Source organism: Rhinoraja longicauda, chromosome 9 (assembly GCF_053455715.1).
Source record: "Rhinoraja longicauda isolate Sanriku21f chromosome 9, sRhiLon1.1, whole genome shotgun sequence".
NCBI classification, from domain to species: Eukaryota; Metazoa; Chordata; class Chondrichthyes; order Rajiformes; family Arhynchobatidae; genus Rhinoraja; species Rhinoraja longicauda.
This window is the reverse complement of record NC_135961.1, coordinates 36,992,176-37,014,599: the sequence shown is the minus strand read 5'-3', so window position 1 is coordinate 37,014,599 and position 22,424 is coordinate 36,992,176. Positions and strand designations below refer to the sequence as shown.

The window sequence follows — 22,424 nt, the reverse complement described above, 5'->3', positions numbered from 1 at the left end:
TTTGTGCTCAAGCATTAATGAGGCAGGACAAATTCTTGATGATATTTTATCAACTAATGGTGATATAATTCTTTGCCTTTGTTTATAAAGCCCAGTGCCCGTCCATTTTAATCACTTTCTCAGATTTTCTGACATTTTCAACCTTTTTGTTTTTATACCACTTTTATAATTGTGCACTCTCCCTTGTAACAGAGTTGTTCAGCATGTAAGTAGGTCCTTTGGCCCACTCTGTCCATTCCCACCTTTTTACCCATCTACACTTATCCCAGTTGCACAAATTTGACTGAGGTAAACTGGGCTGGCTCTCTCTGATCAATCCACCACTGTTTACTGCTAATTCTGTCCCTCATTATCACCTCTAGGGCGTTTCCATCGTCAAGGACAAACTGACAGCTGTAGATTTTTAGGTTACTGGCTTGATTCTCAATTGTGTTAGTGACCTGATTTCTGAAGTATGTTCTTCTACTGCTCTATTTTACTTCATATGTTCTTGAAGAGAACATGTCCATGATGTTCTGTCTTCAATTTTCCTTGTTTAGTTTATTGTCACATGTTCCGAGGTACAGTGAAAAGCTTTTTGTTGCGTGCTATCGAGTCAGCGTAAAGACTGCACACAATTACAATCAAGCCGTCCACAGTATACAGATACAGGATAAATGGAATAACGTGCAGTTCAAGATAAAGTCCAGTAAAGTCCAAGTAAAGATTATCCGAGGGTCGTCAATGAAGTAGATGGTAGCTCAGGACTGCTCTAGTTAATGATAGGATGGTTCAATTGCCTGATAATAGCTGGGAAGAAGCCCCCCTTGAATCTGGAGGTGTGCGTTTTCATATTTCTGTATCTTTTGTCTGAAGGGAGAATTGAATTGAATACTTTATTGTCACATGTGACAAGTCACAGCGAAATTCTTGAGAGTGGTCCTTGATTATGCTGGTGGCCTTGCAATGTGAAGTGTAGATGGAGTCAATGGAAGGGAGGTTGGTTTGTGTGATGGTGTGGGCTGTGTCCACAATTTTCTTCAATTTCTTGCAGAACAATTTCTACTGATCTTCCTTTTGGGCATGCACCCATAATATAATTGAATCATTGTTACCTTAAAGACCTCCCATTGTTCAATTAATGTTTTCCTGCCAAGTTGAGATTTCCAGTGTACATAGGCCCGATGGACTCTCATCCCATTGAAACTGGCCCTTCCACGATTATTTTCATTTTGGAATGCTCTATAGTCTTTTCATGGCATTGCTGATGCTACTTATGGTTTGTGACCAGCTCTATCCAAAACCGCAAGAAATTGCAGAGAATTGTGGATGCAGCCCAGACCATTATACAAACCAACCCATTTACTCCATTTACACCTCGCGTTGCCTCGGCATGGCCACTGGCATAATCAGGGACGAGTCTCACCTCGGTCACTTCCTCTTCTCCCCTCCCAACAGACAAAAAGGTATAGGTGTGAAAATGCACACCTCCAGATTCAGGGACAGTTTCTTCCCAGCTGTTAACAGGCAACTGAACCATTAGCAAGAATGGACGTTGGACTGCTGGAAAATGATGTAGGAGAAGTGATAATGGGGAATAAAGAAATGGCAGAGGAATTGAATAACTTTTTTGCATCAGTCTTTACAGTGCCTGAAATTCAAGAGAGTCAGGGGGTGGAAATTAGTGGAGTGGCTATTACTAAGGAGAAGGTGCTTGGGAAGCTGAAGGGGCTGAAGGTGGATAAATCACCTGGACTGGATGGACTGCACCCCAGGGTTCTGAAAGATGTGGCTTTAGAGATTGTGGAGGCATTAATAGTGATATTTCAAAAATCAATAGAGTCAGGAGTGGTTCCAGATGATGGAAAATTGCCAATATTACCCCACTGTACAAGAAGGGTGCAAGGCAGAATAGTGGAAACTATCAGCCGGTTAGTCTGACTTCAGTGATTGGTAAGATTTTAGAATCCATTATAAAGGATGAGGTTATGGAGTACTTAGAAGTTCATGATAAAATAGGCCAAAGAAAGCATGGTTTTGTGAAGGGGAGATCTTGCCCAACGAATCTGTTGGAATTCTTTGAAGAAGACGATGAGAGGCCGTGATGTCAAAGGACAGATACTAGTATGGCTAGCAGGTTGGTTGGATGGAAGAAAGCAAAGAGTGACAATAAAGGGGGATTTTTCTGGTTGGCTGCTAGTGACTAGCGGAGTTCTGCAGGAGTCGGTGCGAGGACTGCTACTCTTTATGTTGTATATTAATGATTTGGATGAGGGGATTGAAGGCTTTGTGGCCAAGTTTGTAGATGATACAAAAAATAGGTGGAGGGGCAAGTAGTGTAGAGGAGACAGGGACTCTGCAGAAGGACTTGGACAGGTTAAGAGACAGGGCAGAAAAGTGGCAGAGGGAATATAGTGTAGCAAAGTGTGGAGTCATGCATTTTGGTAGTTGGAATAAAGACGCAGACTATTTTCTAAATAGGGAGAGAACCCAGAAATCGGAGGTGCAAAGGGACTTGGAGTGCTGGTGCAGGATTCCCAAAAAGTTAATTTGCAAGTCGAATTGGTAGTGTGATGGTAAATTTTCAACTTTCCCAGTGTCCTCTTTTCCAGTTGCCATTAATACACGGGTACAGTCGGAGTGATCTTACGCAGACCCAATAGAACAGATCTTCCAGTCATTATTTCCAGTTTAGTTGGTTGTTTATTGAGGTAGTTGAACAAACAAAGAGATGAATGTACCAGGTTTTCCTAATTCTGCATGCAAGTTATAGCTGATTGCTCTATCCCTGGCCTGGTGAGAGCGATGCGCTCCCTCTCCCTGTGCCTTCCTTTCCTGTCACCTATGCTGTATGGTTCTTTATTATGTTTTCTATCAAACTTGCTTTACACTGCAGCTGTTATGTCCAATTAAGATTACTTCTAGTCACAAAATCAAAGAGTGTTTAGTCTAGCAGCTCGTAATAGTCCACTGGAATCTCTCTAATGAAATCTGCAGGTACAAAACACGAACAATGATCGTCCAAACCACACAACATGGATCCTGAATATTGAGCCTTGTGATATGTTCTCTTGGAATATTTACTAATTGACAAGCTCAGTTAATGGGCCATATGGTAAGGTACACCTAAGCAAAATAATATGATATGCCAACAATAAACAAAAATGGCTCCTACAGGTAGTAAGGAAGACAAACGCAATGCCAGGATTTATTTTAAGAGGGCTAGAATACAAAAACAAGGATGTAAGGCTGAGACTCCATAAGGGCGGCACGTTAGCGCAGCGGTAGAGTTGCTGCTTTACAGCGAATGCAGCGCCGGAGACTCAGGTTCGATCCTGACTACGGGTGCTGCACTGTAAGGAGTTTGTACGTTCTCCCCGTGACCTGCGTGGGTTTTCTCCGAGATCTTCGGTTTCCTCCCACACTCCAAAGACGTACAGGTATGTAGGTTAATTGGCTGGGTAAATGTAAAAATTGTCCCTAGTGGGTGTAGGATAGTGTTAATGTACGGGGATCGCTGGGCGGCACGGACTTGGTGGGCCGAAAAGGCCTGTTTCCGGCTGTATATATATGCTATGATATGATGATATGAAGGCGCTGGTCAGGCTGCATTTGGAGTATTGTGAGCAATTTTGGGCACCATATCTGAGGAAGGATACAGTGACCTCGAAAATGTTTGGGACAAAGACCCATCATTTATTTATTTGCCTCTGTACCCCACAATATGAGATTTGTGATAGAATCCTCCCCATTTTAGGGCCCCAAAATGTTTGAGACACAGCAATGTCATGTAAATGAAAGTAGTCATGTTTAGTATTTTGTTGTATATCATTTGCATGCAAAGACTGCTTGATGTCTGTGATTCATGGACATCACCAGCAGCTGGGTGTCTTCTCTGGTGATGCTCTGTCAGGCCATCTTTAGCTTATGCTTGTTTTGGGGGCTAGTCCCCTTCGGATTTCTCTACAGTATATTAAAGGCAAGCACAATTGGGTTCAGATCGGGTGATTGACTTTGCCACTCAAGAATTGACCATTTTTTAGCTTTGAAAAAACTCCTTTGTTGCTTTAGCAGTATGTTTGGGATCATTGTCTTGCTGTAGAATGAACCGCCGGCCAATGAGTTTTGAGGCATTTGTTTGAACCTGAGCAGATAGGATGTGCTATACACTAGCGAATCAATAATGCTACTACCATCAGCAGTTGTATCATCAATCAAGATAATTGAGCCAGTACCTTCAGCAGCCATACATGCCCAGACCACAACACCCCCAACACTGTTTCACAGATGAGGTGGTATGCTTTGGATCTTAGGCAGTTCCTTCTCTCCTCCATACTTTTCTCTTGCCATCACTCTGATATAAGTTAATCTTCGTCTCGTCTGTCCACGAGACCTTTATCCAGAACTGTGGTTGTTCTTTTAAGTACTTCTTGACAAACTGTAACCTGGCCATCCTATTTTTGTGGCTAACCAGTAGTTTTGCATCTTGCTGTGTGCCCTCTATATTTCTGTTCAAGAAGTCTTCTGCAGACAGTGGTCATTGACAAATCCATACCTGACTCCCGAAGAGTGTTGCTGATCTGTCGGACAGATGTTTGGGGATTTTTCTTTAGTATAGAGAGAATTCTTCTGTCATCAGTTGTGGAGGTCTTCCTTGGCCTGCCAGCCCCACTGTGATTAGTAAGCTCACCAGTGGAGCAGCCCAGTTGTATGGCACCTCATATTTCGCCTGGGCAGCTTGCAGCCCAGTGGTATGAACATCGACTTCTCCAACTTTAGATAGTTCCTCTGTCCCTCTCTTCCCCTCCTCCTTCCCAGATCTCCCTCTATCTTCCTGTCTCCACCTATATCCTTCCTTTCTCCCGCCCCCCTGACATCAGCCTGAAGAAGGGTCTCGACCCGAAACGTCACCCATTCCTTCTCTCCTGAGATGCTGCCTGACCTGCTGAGTTACTCCAGCATTTTGTGAATAGTAAGCTCACCAGTGTTCTCTTCTTAATGATGTTCCAAACAGTTGATTTTGGTAAGCCTAAGGTTTGGCTGATGTCTCTAACAGTTTTATTCTTGTTTCTCAGTCTCATAATGGTTTCTTTGACTTTCATTGGCACAACTTTGGTCCTTTTTTAAAATTTGTGTCATCACACAGCTGTTTGCCAATAGTGAGCAAATTTTAGTGCCACATTGTTGGCTTCTGCAATATCCTTCACAGCGCATGTGTCATGCAGCATGTCACAGCTCAGGAGATGTTCCATAGTCTGGAGGCCCCGTCCGCACTCGCAGTCTGCCGCATCTTCAGTATATCCCCACTTCAGCATGTTCGATTTGCCTCCTCCCCATGCCTGTCCGCAGTCTGTTGAGACTGCGCCAGGTTATCCACGGTGGTCGGAAAGTGGTGGGAGTTTCTCAGAGGGATTGATTGCCATGTGAATGTGTTCCGGAAATTTCTCTGGTCTCTCTTCCCAGAGTTTGAGTCTTCTGGATGATGTACTGCAGTCCAGGGGATGGACAGAAGAGAGGAAACTTCTGCGTGATTTCAAACTCTGAGGTAGCAAAGGGTGCCCATGTAGGGGTGTCTTTCATCCTGATTGTCTGAGGCGTTTGTTGCTGAAGGATCTTTGCCTGGCTTCAGCAATGCTATGACACATGCACGATGCCAGATCTTTGGGATGTGACATCTCTCCGTGGTTAGCAACCACTATTTTGCAGTTGGTCCAAGGTGCTTGATCTGTTCAGTCATGATGTTATCCAGACCTGCAGCTTTACCTATTTTGGCTGTGCAGATAGCAGCTTCTTTGGTCCTCATGTTGATAAACAGCAATAAAAGTTTTCAAAGGTGATGGAAAGACTGGAGGAAAGACTAGGTGCTGAGAGCTCTCTTACACCTGCATTAAGGAGGCAATTAAACACACCTGAGCAATTACAAACGCCTGTGAGGCCATGTGTTCCAAACATTATGGTGCCTTAAAATGGGGGGACTATGTATAAACACAGCTGTAATTTCTACATGGTGAAACCAAAATGTATAAAAATACCCTTTAATAAAATCTGACAATGTGCACTTCAATCGCATGTGATTTTATTTCTATTATAAATCTCAAATTGTGGAGTACAGAGGCAAATAAATAAATGATGGGTCTTTGTCCCAAACATTATGGAGGGCACTGTATGTAGCTAATGAATGAAGTCAAGCTGATTATGGCATGGATATCCTCCTTTCCGATGTTGATTCTACAAAATTATGAGGATCTGTTTTCTGTAACAGTCATGAAGCAGTTCTAACTGGCAGCCATATTGAAGAATTCTCATAGCACCTCAGGTAGTGAAAAGCTCTGAATTGCAAACTAGTTTAAATAGTTTACAAATTGCAAAATGCAGATTGGTGTGTACTTGTGTTTAATAATAGATGCTGCAATATCACAAATTTTAAACAAGGTCTGCCACGAGTGTTTAAGAAATATAAAATAAGTTAATTTTTATTTAGTTTGGTAGAATTATCTCATGTACACAGCAAAACTAATGTCCCTGATGTCCTGCAGTTTCAAGGAAGATGCACGACTCAGTTATTAGCTCAACCTCTCGTTGTCTGAGAACTTGGAAGAGAGATTTTGCTTCATCTTTGTTTACAAAATAATGAATGGGGAAAACAGGCTATTTAGGAAATTTGTTTGATTTTTGTAAAAGATGCACATTGTTTAGAAAATGAGACACAAAATGCTGAAGTAACTTAGCAGGTCAGGCAACATCTCTGGATAAAAGGTGTTGGTAACGTTCCGAAACGTCACCCATTCCTTTTCTCCAGAGATGCTTCCTGACCCGCTGAGTTACTCCAGTATTTTCCTGACCCGCTGAGTTACTCCAGTCTATCTTCGGTGTAAACCTGCATCTACAGTTCCTTCCTACATATTATTTAGAAAATGGTGGTTAATTGAGAATGGTCTCAATATTACTGTCAACTGACATTTAAAGGAGACTTTTAACGTTGGAATTTTGATATTCTAAAATGAGTTATTCATTTGCCTTAGGGCAACTAATTTATAATTGTGGGTGATTTTGAAATAGAATATCTTTATGTGTAAGAAGGAACTGCAGATGCCGGTTTAAATCAAAGATAGATACAAAAAGCTGAAGTAACTCAGCGGACAGGCAGCATCTCTGGAGAGGGTGACATTTCGGGTCGAGACCCTTCTTCAGACTGAAGATGTTGCATGTCCTGCTGAGTTAATCCAGGGTTTTGTGTCTATCTTTAGAATATCTTTATTCTATTTTAAGAATGATTTCTGTCTCTAAATTCTTTAGAATCTGGCAATGAACTAGTCAACAGTTTCCAGATATAGGCTACAAAGCAACCTTTACACAGCATGGTAATACGCAGGTGGTTCCCACTTCTTGCTTATACTTAGTGCAGTCCCTGGAATATTTTTTTTCTTGAGTTCCGTACTTATCCAAGGACAGCAAACTGTGGGGCAAATGAGCCTAAAAAGTAAAATTGGTGAGTTTTGTAAAATTTGCTTCATGGACTTGGAAAGACAAGTTGGGCGTGCGTCCAAATGAATAAATGTAATGATAGAAATCACAGGAAGTGATTAGACCTTCCAGTAATGATACCTGTCTTGGAGACAAGGATTTTGGAGTTAAATTGCAGGTCCACCACCGATTTTCCGGCACCCTTGGTTCCAGAACCTTGTTAGATTATCCATTTTGCTGGACCAACTACCAGTCACCTACTAATTAATCACCTACATTAGTCACATTAGTCACCTACTAGTGACACAATACCTCTGACCCACTAATCATACCCCTCCCATGTCTCTAAAGCAGCCTGGTTCACTAGAAACATAAATAAACAAATATTAAATGTGCTGATGCTTGACACCACAGTTATCACTTGGACCTTATAGCTAGGGTTAAATGTAAGCAAAACAAGCTAAGAATTGCACAAAACCGAAGAGTCACAACCAACAACTGCAGATGTAAACAAAGAACTCTTTTAGGATATGTCCCAAGAGAGCATGCGCTACACACAGTGCTATCTGTGGCCGCCCAGTGAACTTCAGGGGCACTCTCATAAATGTATCTGGATTATAGGTGCTGGACCATCGGCTGCTGGAAAATCGGTGGTAGACCAGTACTGTGTAATATTGTGTGAGCCCCAGAGGGCACAGCAGAAATGGTGTGTTAAGCAGGCGTTTTTTAATCCAATTAAAAGTACCAATGCTGTAAGGGAGTAGCTCAAGAGAGACAATTTATGGTTGACAGTGGTGGAAGAGTTTAGGACCAGAGGGCACAGCTACAGATTCAAGGATGTATCTTTAGAATGGAGATGCGGTGCAATTTCTTTAGCTAGAGGGTGCTGAATCTGTGGAATTAATTGCCAAAAATGGCTGTGGAGGCCGTCATTGGGTATTTTTCAGACTCGATAGGCTGAATGACCTATTTCTGCTCCTGCATCATGTACCAGCATCTGCAGTTATTTTCTTATATTTCTGCTCCTATGTCTTATGGTCACAAGGAATTGCAGATGCTGTTTTACAAAACCAACAGTGTAATGGCAGTTTCTATACCATCTCGAAATCCCACTTCGATAGCCATTACTTCTCGGGGATGAAATGTACTAATAGCTTACGCACACGTCGCACCCTGATATGACAAAACGAATCTTCCAAACTCCTTTTCTTCATTAATTGGTTTTATTAAAGTAGCACAAATCATAAATTCATCAGTTTCTGTACTTTATCAACTGTTTCTCCTTCAAACAATAACTAGAAATCTTGCAGTTATTACCGTGTGGTTCTTACAAATATAGATGATACAAACGTATGGTACGAGCGCGTGGTAAAGAACTGTATGCTCACCATCCTCCGAGTCTAAACTGACCCACAACCTCTGTCGACATACACTAGCCACCTCCCATCTAGACACTCTCAATTACGCATTAAGTCACACCCACAAGCAGGCAAAAAAGACACAAACTAGAAATATTAAAACATAGCCATAACACAATGACAATAACTGAATTAAGCATAAATGGTCCCGACAAACAGTATGAACGTTAGATTCTCCAATTTTAGGAAACTAGTCATCAACAACCTTTCTCCGTCCTCCCCCGCACCCCTTCCGCCGTTTATCTCTTACTCTGGCTTCACATTTCGTCCCTTCTTTATCCATATCTCACCTGCTATCCCCCTCACCTTTCACTTGTCAGGATTTGCCCTGCCCCCTCTTTTCCAGATTTCTCCCCCCCCCCCCCCCCCCGGGACTGCAGACAATTTGAAGAAGGATTCTGACTTTGAAACATCATCTATCCACATTATCCAGAGGTGCTGGCTGACCCGCTGAGTTACTCCAGCACTTTATTGCATATGATTAACCTAGGTTTCACCTGGTTGGGAAATAGTGGAGTGCGAATGGGCATAAATTTCTGGCGAGTTTTTTTACAGCAGAATTTTCTCTTGCTACTTAGAATTGCAGCAACTCTTCCACATTTATCACAAGAATTATAGAATTTGCGCACTCAAATTGTGGTTATAAATTGCATTCAAGGTGATGAAAGGTGCACGAGAATTGGCTCCGTAGATGCTGATAAATTGACGCTGGGTTATGATCATATTGATTATTGATGCTGAATAATGGTATTTATCTACCAAGCAACTTGCAAAGAGAAAGGCTGCAGTTGGTTGGCTTTTGGTCTGAACACTTGTTTTTGTCGCAGCTTTGGATCGAACAGCAGCCCAGAATGATCGTGGTATTAAGAATAAATGGAGTTGTGAAGATACAGAGGAAGAAGACTATCCTGTGAATTTGGAAAAAGAGTAAGGATGTTGTTCAATTATATTTAATTGCCGTTTAATTTTGCTTCTATCCAAAGCTGGATATTTACTGTGATGATAAATTGTGCTTTCAGTAGTCCAGTTTTTAAGTGGCATCCTTTTCTTGGTTCTGATGTGTATCTATCCCACAATCATTATACTTATAAGAAAATAACTGCAGATGCTGGTACAAATCGAAGGTATTTATTCATAAAATACTGGAGTAACTCGGCAGGTCAGGCAGCATCTCAGGAGAGAAGGAATGGGCGACGTTTTGGGTCGAGACCCTTCTTCAGACTGAAGAAGGGTCCCTATCCCACGATCATGTGTTCAATAAAAGTATCTCGGTATAAAGGCCAAGTGCAGTTTGGGACACTTGCCCTTCACTCTTTCTAATGCTGATGATTATCATTGTGTTGGGTTATATGTTTAGAGATGCAGCGCGGAAACAGGCCCTATGGCCCACCAAGTCCATACCGACCAACAATCACCTGTTTGTAGGCAGATACAGTGCATTCAGAAAGTATTCAGACCCCTTCACTTTTTCCAAATTTTGCTATGTTGCAGTCTTATTTTAAAATGGATTAAATTATTTTTTTAATCATCAATCTACATACCATACCCCATAATAAAAAAGCGAAAACAGGTGTTTAGAATTTTTTGCAAAGTAATTAAAAAGAAATAACTAAAATATCACATTTACTTAAGTATTCAGACCTTTTACTCAGTACTTTGTTGAGGCACCTTTGGCAACGATTACAGCCCCAAGTCTTCTTGGGTATGATGCTACAAGCTTGGCACACCAATATTTGGGTAATTTCTCCCATTCTTCTCTGCCGATCCTCTCAAGCTCTGTCAGGTTGGATGGGGAGCGTCGATGTACAGCTATCTTCAGGTCCCTCCAGAGATGTTCGATCGGGTTCAAGTCTGGGCTCTGGCTGAGCCACTCGAGGACATTCACGACTTGTCACGAAGCCACGACTTGTCACAAAGCCACTCCTGCGTTGTCTTGGCTGTGTGCTTCGGGTCGTTGTTCTGTTGGAAGGTGAACCTCCACACCAGTCTGAGGTCTAGAATGCTTTGGAGCAGGTTTTCATCAAGGATCTCTCTGTACTTTTCTCCATTCATCTTTCCCTCAATCCTGACTAGTCTCCCAGTTCCTGCCGCTGAAAAACATCCTCACAGCATGATGCTGCCACCACCATGCTTCACCGTAGGTATGGTATTGGCCAGGTGATGAGTGGTGCCGCTTGGCATTCAGGTCAAAGAGTTTAATCTTGGTTTCATCAGACCAGAGAACCTTGTTTCTCATTTAGGTGCCTTTTGGCAGACTCCAAGCAGGCTTCCATGTGCCTTTTACTGAGGAGTGGCTTCCGTCTGGCCACTCTCCCTTAAAGGCCTGATTGGTGGAGTGTTGCAGATATAGTTGTACCTACCTCAGTACCTATTTGAACCTGAGTGGACACAAACAATGCTGGTTCCTGAGGAACTGCCTAAGAAGATGGTGATTTTGGAGACGATTGCTGTAATATTGATTTTGGCTATGGAGAGAGAGAATAAAGATTGTGATTGCCTTGCTATATGACTGATGGTTGCCTTTGTATGGATTCACTCAACGCCTCTTTAACAGATCGAGGTAATTTGGTCAATTGGAGTTTATGGTGCTTTCCTTTTTTAAATGGCTGTTTTGAAATTTACACTAACATGCATTTTGCATTTTTGCAGTGTGCCCAGTTTGTGGAGTACTGATCGTGAAGAGATGGAAGCTGAAAAGCCAAAGGTAAGGAGCTAACATTTCAAAATCATTGAAGATATTTTTATTTTTACCATATTATGAGCGTGTCTCCTGAAAAGGACTGAGGGTTTTTGGAACATACTTTCTATACTCACATTTTACAACTGCAGATGCTGATTCATAGCGAAGATAGACACAAAGTGCTGGAGTAACTCAGATTCTTAGGCAGCATTTTTGGAGAAAAAGAATAGGTGACGTTTCGGGTTGGAATCCTTCTTCAGACTGGGTTCTGACCCGAAGTGTCGCCCATTCAGACTAACCACTTAATCAATCTCTGGCATTGTTGAAGATTGAGGATTGGCATGGGCTTTTATGCTGTTGAACTAGCTTTTGATGGTATTTGGAAGTTAAAATCACCCGAACACTTTGGTGTACATTGTAATTCTATGTCCTGCTGTCTGACTAGGATAACATTTCTACTGTTTCAAAGAATCAATAGTTCATGCATGAGTAATTTACATTTGTTGCTTCATCCCGACAATGTAGGAACTTGTATAATATTGACTAGTTCTTGCAAATTACCTTGGACTAAATCAAAAGATACAAAGGAGGACAGTTCCCTGAGACGACCATCTTTATCTACTTCATCGAAACACTATTCACTGACAGTTGCAGAACATTCATTTCCTTTTGCCATCCCTCTGATAGTGGAGTTGTACATGCTTACATTAAGATCTAGACAATATTGAGGCCCGAGTTGATACATGGCAGGTAACATTCTTATCATAAAGGAAGCAACCAATGACCAACAAGTAAAAACCAAACCATACCTTGCCCTTCAATTGCATTATCTTGGCAACCTCTTCCACTGAAAACATCCTGGACTGTGATTTGATCATTTAGAATTTCCTAATATGCATCACACTTCACCGTGACCTTTCCTTCAGAAAGGAATTCATTGTATTTAACCCCCATAATTTAGTCTCCATAATTCCACCTTGGACACTTGAAATCTGAAATAAGTAAGCAATTGTGGCATTTACTCAACAATCTGCAGAGAAGATTTACGAGGATGTTGCCAGGACCCGAGAGCTTGAGCTATAGGGAGAGGTTGAGCAGGCTAGGACTCTTTTTTTTTTTTTTAGAACACCGGAGGCTGTGGGATGATCGTTTAGAGGTGTAGAAAAATCATGAGAGGAATAGATCAGGCGAATGCACAGAATCTCTTGCCCAGAGTAGGAGAAATGAGAACCAGAGGACACAGGTTAAAATGAGGAGGGAAAAGATTTATAGGAACCTGAGTGGTAACTTTTTTTACACAGTGTGGTGGGTGTATGGAACGAGCTGCTGGAGGAGGAAATTGTAGCAGATTCTATCACAACGTTTTAAAAACATTTAGGCAGGTACATGGATAGGATAGGTTTAGAGGGATATGGGCCAACGCAGGCAGGTTAGAGTAATGTAGATGGAACAGATTGATCGGTGTGGGCAAGTTGAGCCGAAGGGCCTGTTTTCATACTGTATGACTCTTAGACTGCGACTATCTACCTTATTTATGCCTTGTGTAATTTTATAAACCTATAAGGTCATCCCTCATTCTCCTTCACTCCAGAGAAAACAGTCCCAGCATATCTAGTCTCTCCTTATAACTCGGTCCTTCCATTTCGGGCAACATTTCTGTGAGTCTTTTCTGCAGCTTCTCTAGATTAATCACCTCCTTCGTACAACATGATGATCCAATCTGTGCACAATATTCCAAATGCAGCCTAACCAACAATTTGTACAACTGTAATATGGCATTCCAACTCCTTTACTCAATGCCTTGACTTCCACCTTTACGACTCTTACTATTTGTATTGGGACTTTCAAAGAACTCTACAGTTGTACCCCACGATCTCAGTGGTCAATAACACTCCCTGGGGCCCAACCATTTTCTCTATGACTGACTTAGTTTAACTTCCCAAAGTGCATCACCTTAGGCGTGGGTTTATTATTGTGATGTGTACCACTGTACTGTGAAAAGCTTTGTCTTGCATGCTGTACAAACAGATGAGATATACCATATATAAATATAATCAAATCAAACTCAAGTACAATAGATAGAGCAAAAGGGAAGACACAGAATGCAGAATATATTTCACACTTACCTGAATTAAATTCCATCAGCCATTCGGCCATTCTCTTGACCACTCTCCCAGTAGATCTAGGTCCTCTTATAACTTCAGACCATGACACTATCACCAATTTTGGTCTCTTGTGCAAATTTACTAATCTTGCCACCTACATTCTCCTCCAAATCATTAATATGTACGATAAATATTAAAGAACAAAGTAACGTTCCCTGCAGTATATCACTGGTTATAGGTCTCCAATCTGAAAAGCAGCCCACCACTACTACCTTCAAAGCCAAGTTTGTATTGAATTGTCTGGGCTCGCCCTGGATCCCATGTATTCTCAACTTTTTGGACCAGTTTTTCACTTTAGTTTTGAGATACAAAGTGGAAACAGGCCCTTCGCCCTACCGAGTCCACGCCAACCTACGATCACCTGGTGATAGCACACTGGTGCTATCCTACACAATAGGGCCAATTTACAGATTTAAATTAAACCTACAAACCTGAACGCCTTTGGGATGTGGGAGGAAACTGGAGTATCCGGAGAAAACCCACACGGTCACTGAGGGAACGTACAAACTCAGTACAGATAGCACATAGAAACATAGAAAATAGGTGCAGGAGTAGGCCATTTGGCCCTTCGAGCCTGCACCACCATTCAATATGATCATGGCTGATCATCCAGCTCAGTAACCTGTACCTGCCTTCTCTCCATACCCCCTGATCCCTTTAGCAAAAAGGGCCACATCTAACTCCCTCTTAAATATAGCCAAATCATTAAGAGCACCTGTAGTCAGGATCGATCCCGGGGCTCTGGTGCTGTGAGGCAGCCAATGTGCTGCCTCATTAAAAGCCTTTTCCACTGCCTTGCCTCCATCAATCCACTTGGTCAGCTCCTCCAAAAAAAAAAAAACAGATTTGTGAGACATGATCCCCCATGCTGAAAATGATGCTGACTGTCATTATCTTGTCCTTTGTCTTTCCAAATGCAAATAAATTCTGTCCCTCAGAATCCCTTCTAGCAACTCTCCCATTACTGATGTTAGGCTCTAGTTCTTTGGCCTGTCCTTGCAAATCTTCTCAAATAAAGACACAGCGTAAGCTAACCACTAGACTTTTGCTTAACCTGTGGCTAACAAAGATACAGACATTTTTGCAAGGACTCTAGCAATCTCCTCCCTTACTTCCTAATATATTGAACTCCGTGCTGACCCTGGAAGGCTGTCATTTATCTTGTCAATAGATGCTTTTCCTGAAGCCTTTTAGTTTCATTGAATTACTATAGCTGATCGTGTTCAGAAAGGTGAGAAAACAAAAAAACTGCAGATGCTGAAATCTGAAACAAAAACAGAAATGCTGGAACAACTCAGCCAGTCCAGCAGCATCTGTGGAAAGTGAAACTGATCAATGTTTCGGGTCAATTAACCTTCCTCAGTTTTGACTGGTTCCTCTTTCTACTATTGCTCCGTGACTTGTGTAATTCTTCCAGCACTGCTGGTTTTGTTTTCAGAGAGGTTAGAGTGGGTGTGAGAATGTTAAAAAGGGAGGGCCAAAGAAGTTTCCTTTAACATGGGCAGGGGTAAAGTTGCTGCTTTACAATGCCAGAGACCCAGGTTCAATCCTGACCATGGGTGCTGTCTATACAGAGTCTGTATGTTCTTCCTAGGTTTTCTCCAGGATCTCCAGGTTTCTTCCCATACTCCAAAGGCATACAGGTTTGTAGGCTAATTGACCTGGTATAATTGTAAATTGTCCTTAGTATGTGTAGGATGGTATCAGTGTACGGGCATTGCTGGTCAGCGCTGAATAGTTCAGCTGAAAGGGCCTGTTTCCGTGCTATATCTCTAAAGTAAACTAAACTAATCAAACAGTTGTGGAAATGGCAAGAGGTTGATTCTTTGAAGATGAAAGGCTGGTGAAATGAAAATAAAGCAAGAGGAAGACCATTGCAGGTCTAAGAAAGATAATGGAGTGAAAAATGTGCAAATTAAAATCCAGGGCAGAATCCATTCTGCCAGGGCAGAATCCATCCTGTAGAAACAAGGAACTGCAGATGCTGTTTTACCAAGGAAAGGCACAAAGTGCTGGAATAACTTAGCAGGTCGTGCAATATTCTTGGAGAACATGGATACGTGACATTTTGGGATAGGACCCTTCTTCCCGACCTGAAACATCACTTATCCATCTTCTCTGGGGATGCTGCCTGTCCTGCTGAGTTATTCCAGCACTTTGCGTCTTCCCAAGAACCCAACCTTTTCAGTCAAGGGATTTGAGAAAACTAATGAGGAAAATCATAGTATGGGGGTTGCTTGGAATACGGAAAATTTTCATTTTGCATTGCAGATTTTCATAATTTGAACACTAATAAAGTTTGAATACTTGTATGTACGTTATTCTGACCAAAAATGATCACGTTGGCAACTAATCATGTTGTGTAGGAAGGAACTGCAGATGCTGGTGTACACTGAAAATAGATAGTGCTGGAGTAACTCAGCGGGTCAGGCAGCATCTCTGGAGATAAAGGATGGGCGATGTTTTGGGTCGGGACCCTTCATCAGACTAATCATGCTATCTATCTGACCTGAGAGTCTCTGCATAGTTAGATTCAGAACTTGTAAGCCAAGTTCTTCATTGATGATACGGGTATTCTGAGCTACTTTGACTCATTGTGACTTCATGGATTCCATACAACCAAAAGCACACAACTCAGTAAATATATTGATGCCTTGCACATATTGGCACACAGTAGAATTATTTTAAAAAATATCAAAACTGTTATGTATCTGCTCTCTATTGTAAGTAGGTTTTGTGTTCCTTGTCAAGAGTTCACCTTTGTTGCCTATTGTGATAATGATCCAACAGTGACAGAGCAGGTAGAGCTGCTACCTCACAGTGCCAGAGACCCGACTTTGATTCTGACCTTGGTGCTGTCTGTGGAGTTTGCCCGACCTTGGGAGCTGTTTGTGCCCGTTTTCCCTGTGACTTCGTGGGTTTCCATCAGGCGCTCCAGTCTCCTCCCACATCCCAGAAACGTACGGGTTTGTAGGTTAATTATCCTCTGTAAATTTACCCTAGTGTGTAGGGAGTGGATAAGAAAGTGGGATAACATAGAACTAGTATGAACAGGAAATCGCTGGTCGGCATGGACTCGGTGGGCCGAAGGGCTTGTTTCCATGCTGTATTTCTAAACTAAACTAAACAGTATGTTGCAGTTGGTGCATAGAAATTGCATTTCTTTGTTGCTTCAGCTGCGTATAACAACTTTGCATGTAAAATGTACATAAATATTACATCGTTTATACCATTTAGTTTATACCATGCCTTTATTTTTGTAACATTATGATTCTTATTGGGATCTTGGGAAAGTTGTGGACTGAGGTAGCTCTTTGAGACACACCAATATAATGGATGACTGTCTGCTACTTTCCTGCGACTTCCTTCATCTGCAAATTTATATTTCTGATGGCTAAAAGTGCAAAGAGCTCTTTCATAGACATGAAATGTTTCATAAACATTACCGAATCTCCATCTAAACAAACAAAAGGAAGCCATAAACTACACTAACCATTCTAGCAGGCAAACCTGTTTTCAGGTGGTTCTGATATTGCTGACAAGGTATTACTGAGGTCAGACATACTGTCTGCTGTGCTGAACAGATCCCAAAAGGTGTCATTTCATGTACTCCATTGTCCTTCTGCCCTTTTGCTGGTCAAGAAGTCAGCAGCATAAACCGTGTGTGTGTGAGTGTATCTGCGTGTATATGCATGTGTGCATATATATATTATGTGTAGTGTATATGTGTACGTTTATACGTATCTATACTCTGAACTTTTTGTTTATTATATTGTTTAGAGTACTATGTTTACCAATTATGTTGTGCTGCTGCAAGTAAGAATTTCATCGTTCTGTTTGGAACTTACAGTGTCCTCCATAATGTTTAGGACGAAAACCCATCATTTATTTATTTGCCTCTGTACTCCACAATTTGAGATTTGTAATAGAAAAAAATCACATGTGGTTAAAATGCACACTGTCAGATTTTAATAAAGGCCATTTTTATTCATTTTGGTTTCAACATGTAGAAATGACAGCTGTGTTTATACATAGTCCCCCCATTTCAGGGCACTATAATGTTTGGGGCACATGGCTTCACAGGTGTTTGTAATTGCTCAGGTGTGTTTAAATACCTCCTTAATGCAGGTATAAGAAAGCTCTCAGCACCCAGTCTTTCCTCCAGTCTTTCCATCACCTTTGGAAACTTTTATTGCTGTTTATCAACATGAGGACCAAAGTTGTGCCAATGAAAGTCAAAGAAGCCATTATGAGACTGAGAAACAAGAATAATATTATTAGAGACATAAGCCAAACCATAGGCTTACCAAAATCAACTGTTTGGAACATCATTAAGAAGAAAGAGAGCACTGGTGAGCTTACTAATTGCAAAGAGGCTGGCAGGCCAAGGAAGACCTCCACAGCTGATGACAGAAGAATTTTCTCTATAATAAAGAAAAATCCTCAAACACCTGTCTGACAGTTCAGAAACACTCTTCAGGAGTCAGGTGTGGATTTGTCAATGATCACTGTCTGCAGAACAGTGAACAGAAATACATAGGCCACACTGCAAGATGCAAACCACTGGTTAGCCACAAAAGTAGGATGGCCAGGTTACAGTTTGCCAAGAAGTACTTAAAAGAGCAATTGCAGTTCTGGAGAAAGGTCTTGTGGATAGATGAGACGAAGATTAACTTATATCAGAGTGATGGCAAGAGCAAAGTATGGAGGAGAGAAGGAATTGCCCAAGATCCAAAGCATACCACCTCATCTGTGAAACACAGTGTTGGGGGTGTTATGGCCTGGGCATGTATGGCTGCTGAAGGTACTGGCTCACCTATCTTCATTGATGATAAAATCTCCATTTTGGCCCTTGTGGCTAAAGGGATCAGGGGGTATGGAGAGAAGGCAGGTACAGGTTACTGAGCTGGATGATCAACCATGATCATATTGAATGGCGGTGCAGGGCCGAATGGCCTACTCCTGCACCTATTTTCTATGTTTCTATGATACAACTGCTGATGGTAGTAGCATAATGAATTCTGAAGTGTATAGACACATCCTATCTGCTCAGGTTCAAACAAATGCCTTAAAACCCTTTGGCTGGCAGTTCATTCTACAGCAAGACAATGATCCCAAACATACTGCTAAAGCAACAAAGGAGTTTTTCAAAGCTAATGAATGTTCAATTCTTGAGTGGCCAAGTAAATCACCTGATCTGAACCCAATTGAGCATGTCTTTTATATGCTGAAGAGAAAACTGAAGGAGACTAGCCCCCAAAACAAGCATAAACTAAAGATGGCTGCAATATAGGCCTGGTAGAGCATCACCAGAGAAGACACCCAGCAACTGGTGATGTCCATGAATCGTTGACTTCAAGCAGTTATTGCATGCATAGGATATGCAACAAAATACTAAACATGACTAGTTTCATTTACATGACATTCCTGTATCCCAAAACATTATGGAGGGCACTGTATGACAATAAATCACTTGACTCTTAACCTGCTTTATGTTCTTCTTGTCTACAGATTGACAAAGTTAGATAAAATAACTGGATTGTTGGGAAGAAGTGCAATGGGATAAAAATAAATGTGTGAGAATTGAAATACATGTGTTACCACTGCAAGACGACAGCATTTTCAGATGGGGTCTGAGGAAACGAATCCTATTCCTCCACCGGTTTTCCTCCACCAGTCCCACTTCCTCTGAAGTAGATTTTCTTGATGCAATACTTTTGGACATGCAGGAAAGAAAATGAAGCATCCTGATCAAGCAGCCCGTGGAAAGGTTTTCGGTCTGAATGATCCACTCTCTTTTTCCGTAGATGCTGCCTGATCAGTTGAATGTTTCTTGCTTTTAGTAAAGATTTCCCGTATCTTTATTTGGCATGGACTATGGAATCTTCCTCACATTGTATTTGAGGAAAGTAAGGGGTGGGGGGAGGGAGAGGGGGAGGAAGGAGGTGGAAAAAGAAAAAAATCCATTCTGATCTCAAGAATTCTGAATGGATTTCTGGTATAGCAAAAAGCAAAAGCCCACATTTCACAATGATTAGCCCTGAATTAATACATTCTCCTATCCCCGTTTGAATATTAAATGCCTTGGGAGCTATTTTCAAAGTCCTTCTGTGGTGTCGACTTCAATATTGTGATAATTAATTAAACGAGTGATGAATCTCGCTTTTCTAGTTGAATAACGTTAATTTGCACGATCATAAATTTAATCAAAATAATTGAAACTATTATTACCTGAGGCCATTCAATGAATGAATGAATAGGTTTATTGGTCAAGTATGTGCATATACAAGGAATGTGCCTTGGTGCTCCGCTCACAAATGACAACACAACATACAGTTAACAAATAAGAATGAAGCATAAACACATCAAAACAATAAGGATACAACATTACAGTCTAAACATGTGGGTGAAAATAAACCAGAGCAAAAAAGAGACATCAGACTTTGGTTATTGAGTAGAACTACCACTCGTGGGGGAAAAAAAGCTGTTTTTATGTCTGGCTGTGGCTGCTTTGACAGTCCGGAATCGCCTTCCAGAGGGAAGTGCTTCAAAGATTTTGTGGCCAGGGTGAGAGGGGTCAGAGATGATCTTGCGTGCTCGCTTGCTGGCCCTTGCAGTGTACAGTTCGTCAATGGGGGGAAGGTTGCAACTCACAGCCTTCTCAGCTGAGCGAACGATCCGTTGTAACCTTCGGATGTCGTGCTTGGTGGCTGAACCAAACCAGACCATGATGGAGAAGGTGGGGAGAAGAGACAAGCACCTCAAACATATCCATCATCATTGATAATTGTCAAGCTTCAAAGAACCAATCTAACATTAACATGATGGGCATTGTTTAATGCTGAGTCCTTGTAATGGCTTATATTCTCAAGGCCATAAGCCATTCACGAGACAATTTAACATTTCCTTGATTGCTGATGGCAGATTAACAAAACTTGTTGAATCAAATTTCTTTATCTTTCTTTACTTCATATATAAAAACAATAAAACTATATTCCAGAGCAAGGCTTCAAATGAGGAATATGCATGTTTAAAAAAAATGATGGATATAACTTTTATATGGTGACAACTTTTATTAAAGGGATAGGATCACCACCTGAATTTGGGTTTATCTAAGTCAATTAGCTACATTTCAAATGAGATCACATGGAACTACTTATCGCAATGGTTAAAGTACTACGCTTCATTGTTCGTTAGCTATTAGAGAGTCATATAGCATGGAAACAGGCCCTTCGGCCCAACTTGTTCATGCCGACCAAGATGCTCCATCAAAGCTAGTCCCATTTGCCTGCGTTTGGCACATATCCCTTTAAACATTTCCCATTTATGTACTTTCCAAGTCTCTTTTAAATATTATAGCATCTGCCTCAATTATCTCCTCTGCCAGCTTGTTCTATATATTCACCACCCTCTGAGTGATAAAGTTGCCCCCCAAGTTCATATTAAAACTTGCTCCTCTCACATTAAACATATGTCCTCTTGTTTCTGATTTCCCCTACCCTGGATAAAAGACTCTGTGCACTCATCCTATCTATTCCCCTCGTGATTTTATATATCACCCCTTGGCCTCCTGTGCTCCCAGAAATAAAGTCCTAGCCTGCCCAACGTCTACCTGTAACTCAGTGTCCCAAGTACTGGCAATATCCTCAAACGTTCAGTGGGGGTGATGTTGGAGTGATTACATTTAAATATCAAGACTTTTGATCGAGATGCAGTGGTAGAGCTGCTGCCTTACAGTGTGAGCGATCCGGGTTTGACCCTGACCAGGGGTGCTTCTGTACGGAATTTCTATGTTCTCGCAGTGACTGTGTGGGTTTTCTGCTGATGCATCGATTTCCTCCCACACTCGAAAGACGTACCGATTTGTAGGTGGATTGGCTTCTGCAAATTGTAAATTGTCCCTAGTGTGCAAGATAGTGTTAAGGGTTGGTCGCTGGTTGGCGTGGACTCGGTGGTCTGAAGGGCCTGTTTTTGAGCTGTATCTCTAAAGTTTAAAATCCAAATCTCATCAAATCAAAGAGACTGGAATCTGAAGACGGGTTCTGACCTGAAACATCACCTGTTCTCCAGAGATGCCGACTGACCTGCTGAGTTACTCCAGCACTTTGTGTCCTTTTATGTGTTAACCAGTATCTGCAGTTCTTTGTGTAAGTCTTTGTTTCTACTCAAAGAACATCCTAATCAGTTATGATTCTGTCTCTGTATATCTCTTTCCAAGCCAAAATGTTTCAAAATGTTATCAACAAATGAAGCATTAGCAAAAATCAGTTTGTGCTTCAGGTAAATACAAATTAATAAGTTGAGTAAGGACAACTTCCTTGCCCTTCCAATGCTGTGTTTTTGAAACTGCATGCAATTCCATGGAGAGGTCTGCATCTGTATCATGAACTGGTTGTGTTCTCACAACAGATGCCTCCAGCTTGCTCAGTCATTTCAGCAAACTTTCTCATTTGATATTTTCTACATTATTGTTTTGAACTAATTGCAAATCGAGTCTTTGTCAAACCAGAAACACGAGGCGGATCCTTATTCCATCCTGCTAAATGAATGAGTGCTGGTCTTTCAGATTATTTTGGCTGTTTGAAACATAGAGAAGTCAAGTCAAGTCAAAGTCAAAGTCAACTTTATTGTCAATCCTCAGCCAGTTTACACAGACAGAAAATCGAAATACCGTTTCCCACAATCCCGAGGAACAAAGTGCATAAAATTAAGTTAAAA

The 22,424-nt window shown here is 41.5% G+C and overlaps 1 protein-coding gene across 4 annotated transcripts in view; it reads left to right on the top strand.

Moving 5' to 3' along the window:
• senp6a (SUMO specific peptidase 6a) overlaps positions 1-22,424 on the top strand; it is a 79,857-nt gene that overhangs the window by 3,838 nt on the left and 53,595 nt on the right. For all 4 annotated transcript variants that reach the window (XM_078405162.1, XM_078405159.1, XM_078405161.1 and 1 more), the window contains 2 exons: positions 9,689-9,788; positions 11,511-11,565. In XM_078405162.1, coding sequence (XP_078261288.1) covers positions 9,689-9,788; positions 11,511-11,565 — 155 coding nt within the window. The remainder of the gene's footprint in view (positions 1-9,688; positions 9,789-11,510; positions 11,566-22,424) is intronic.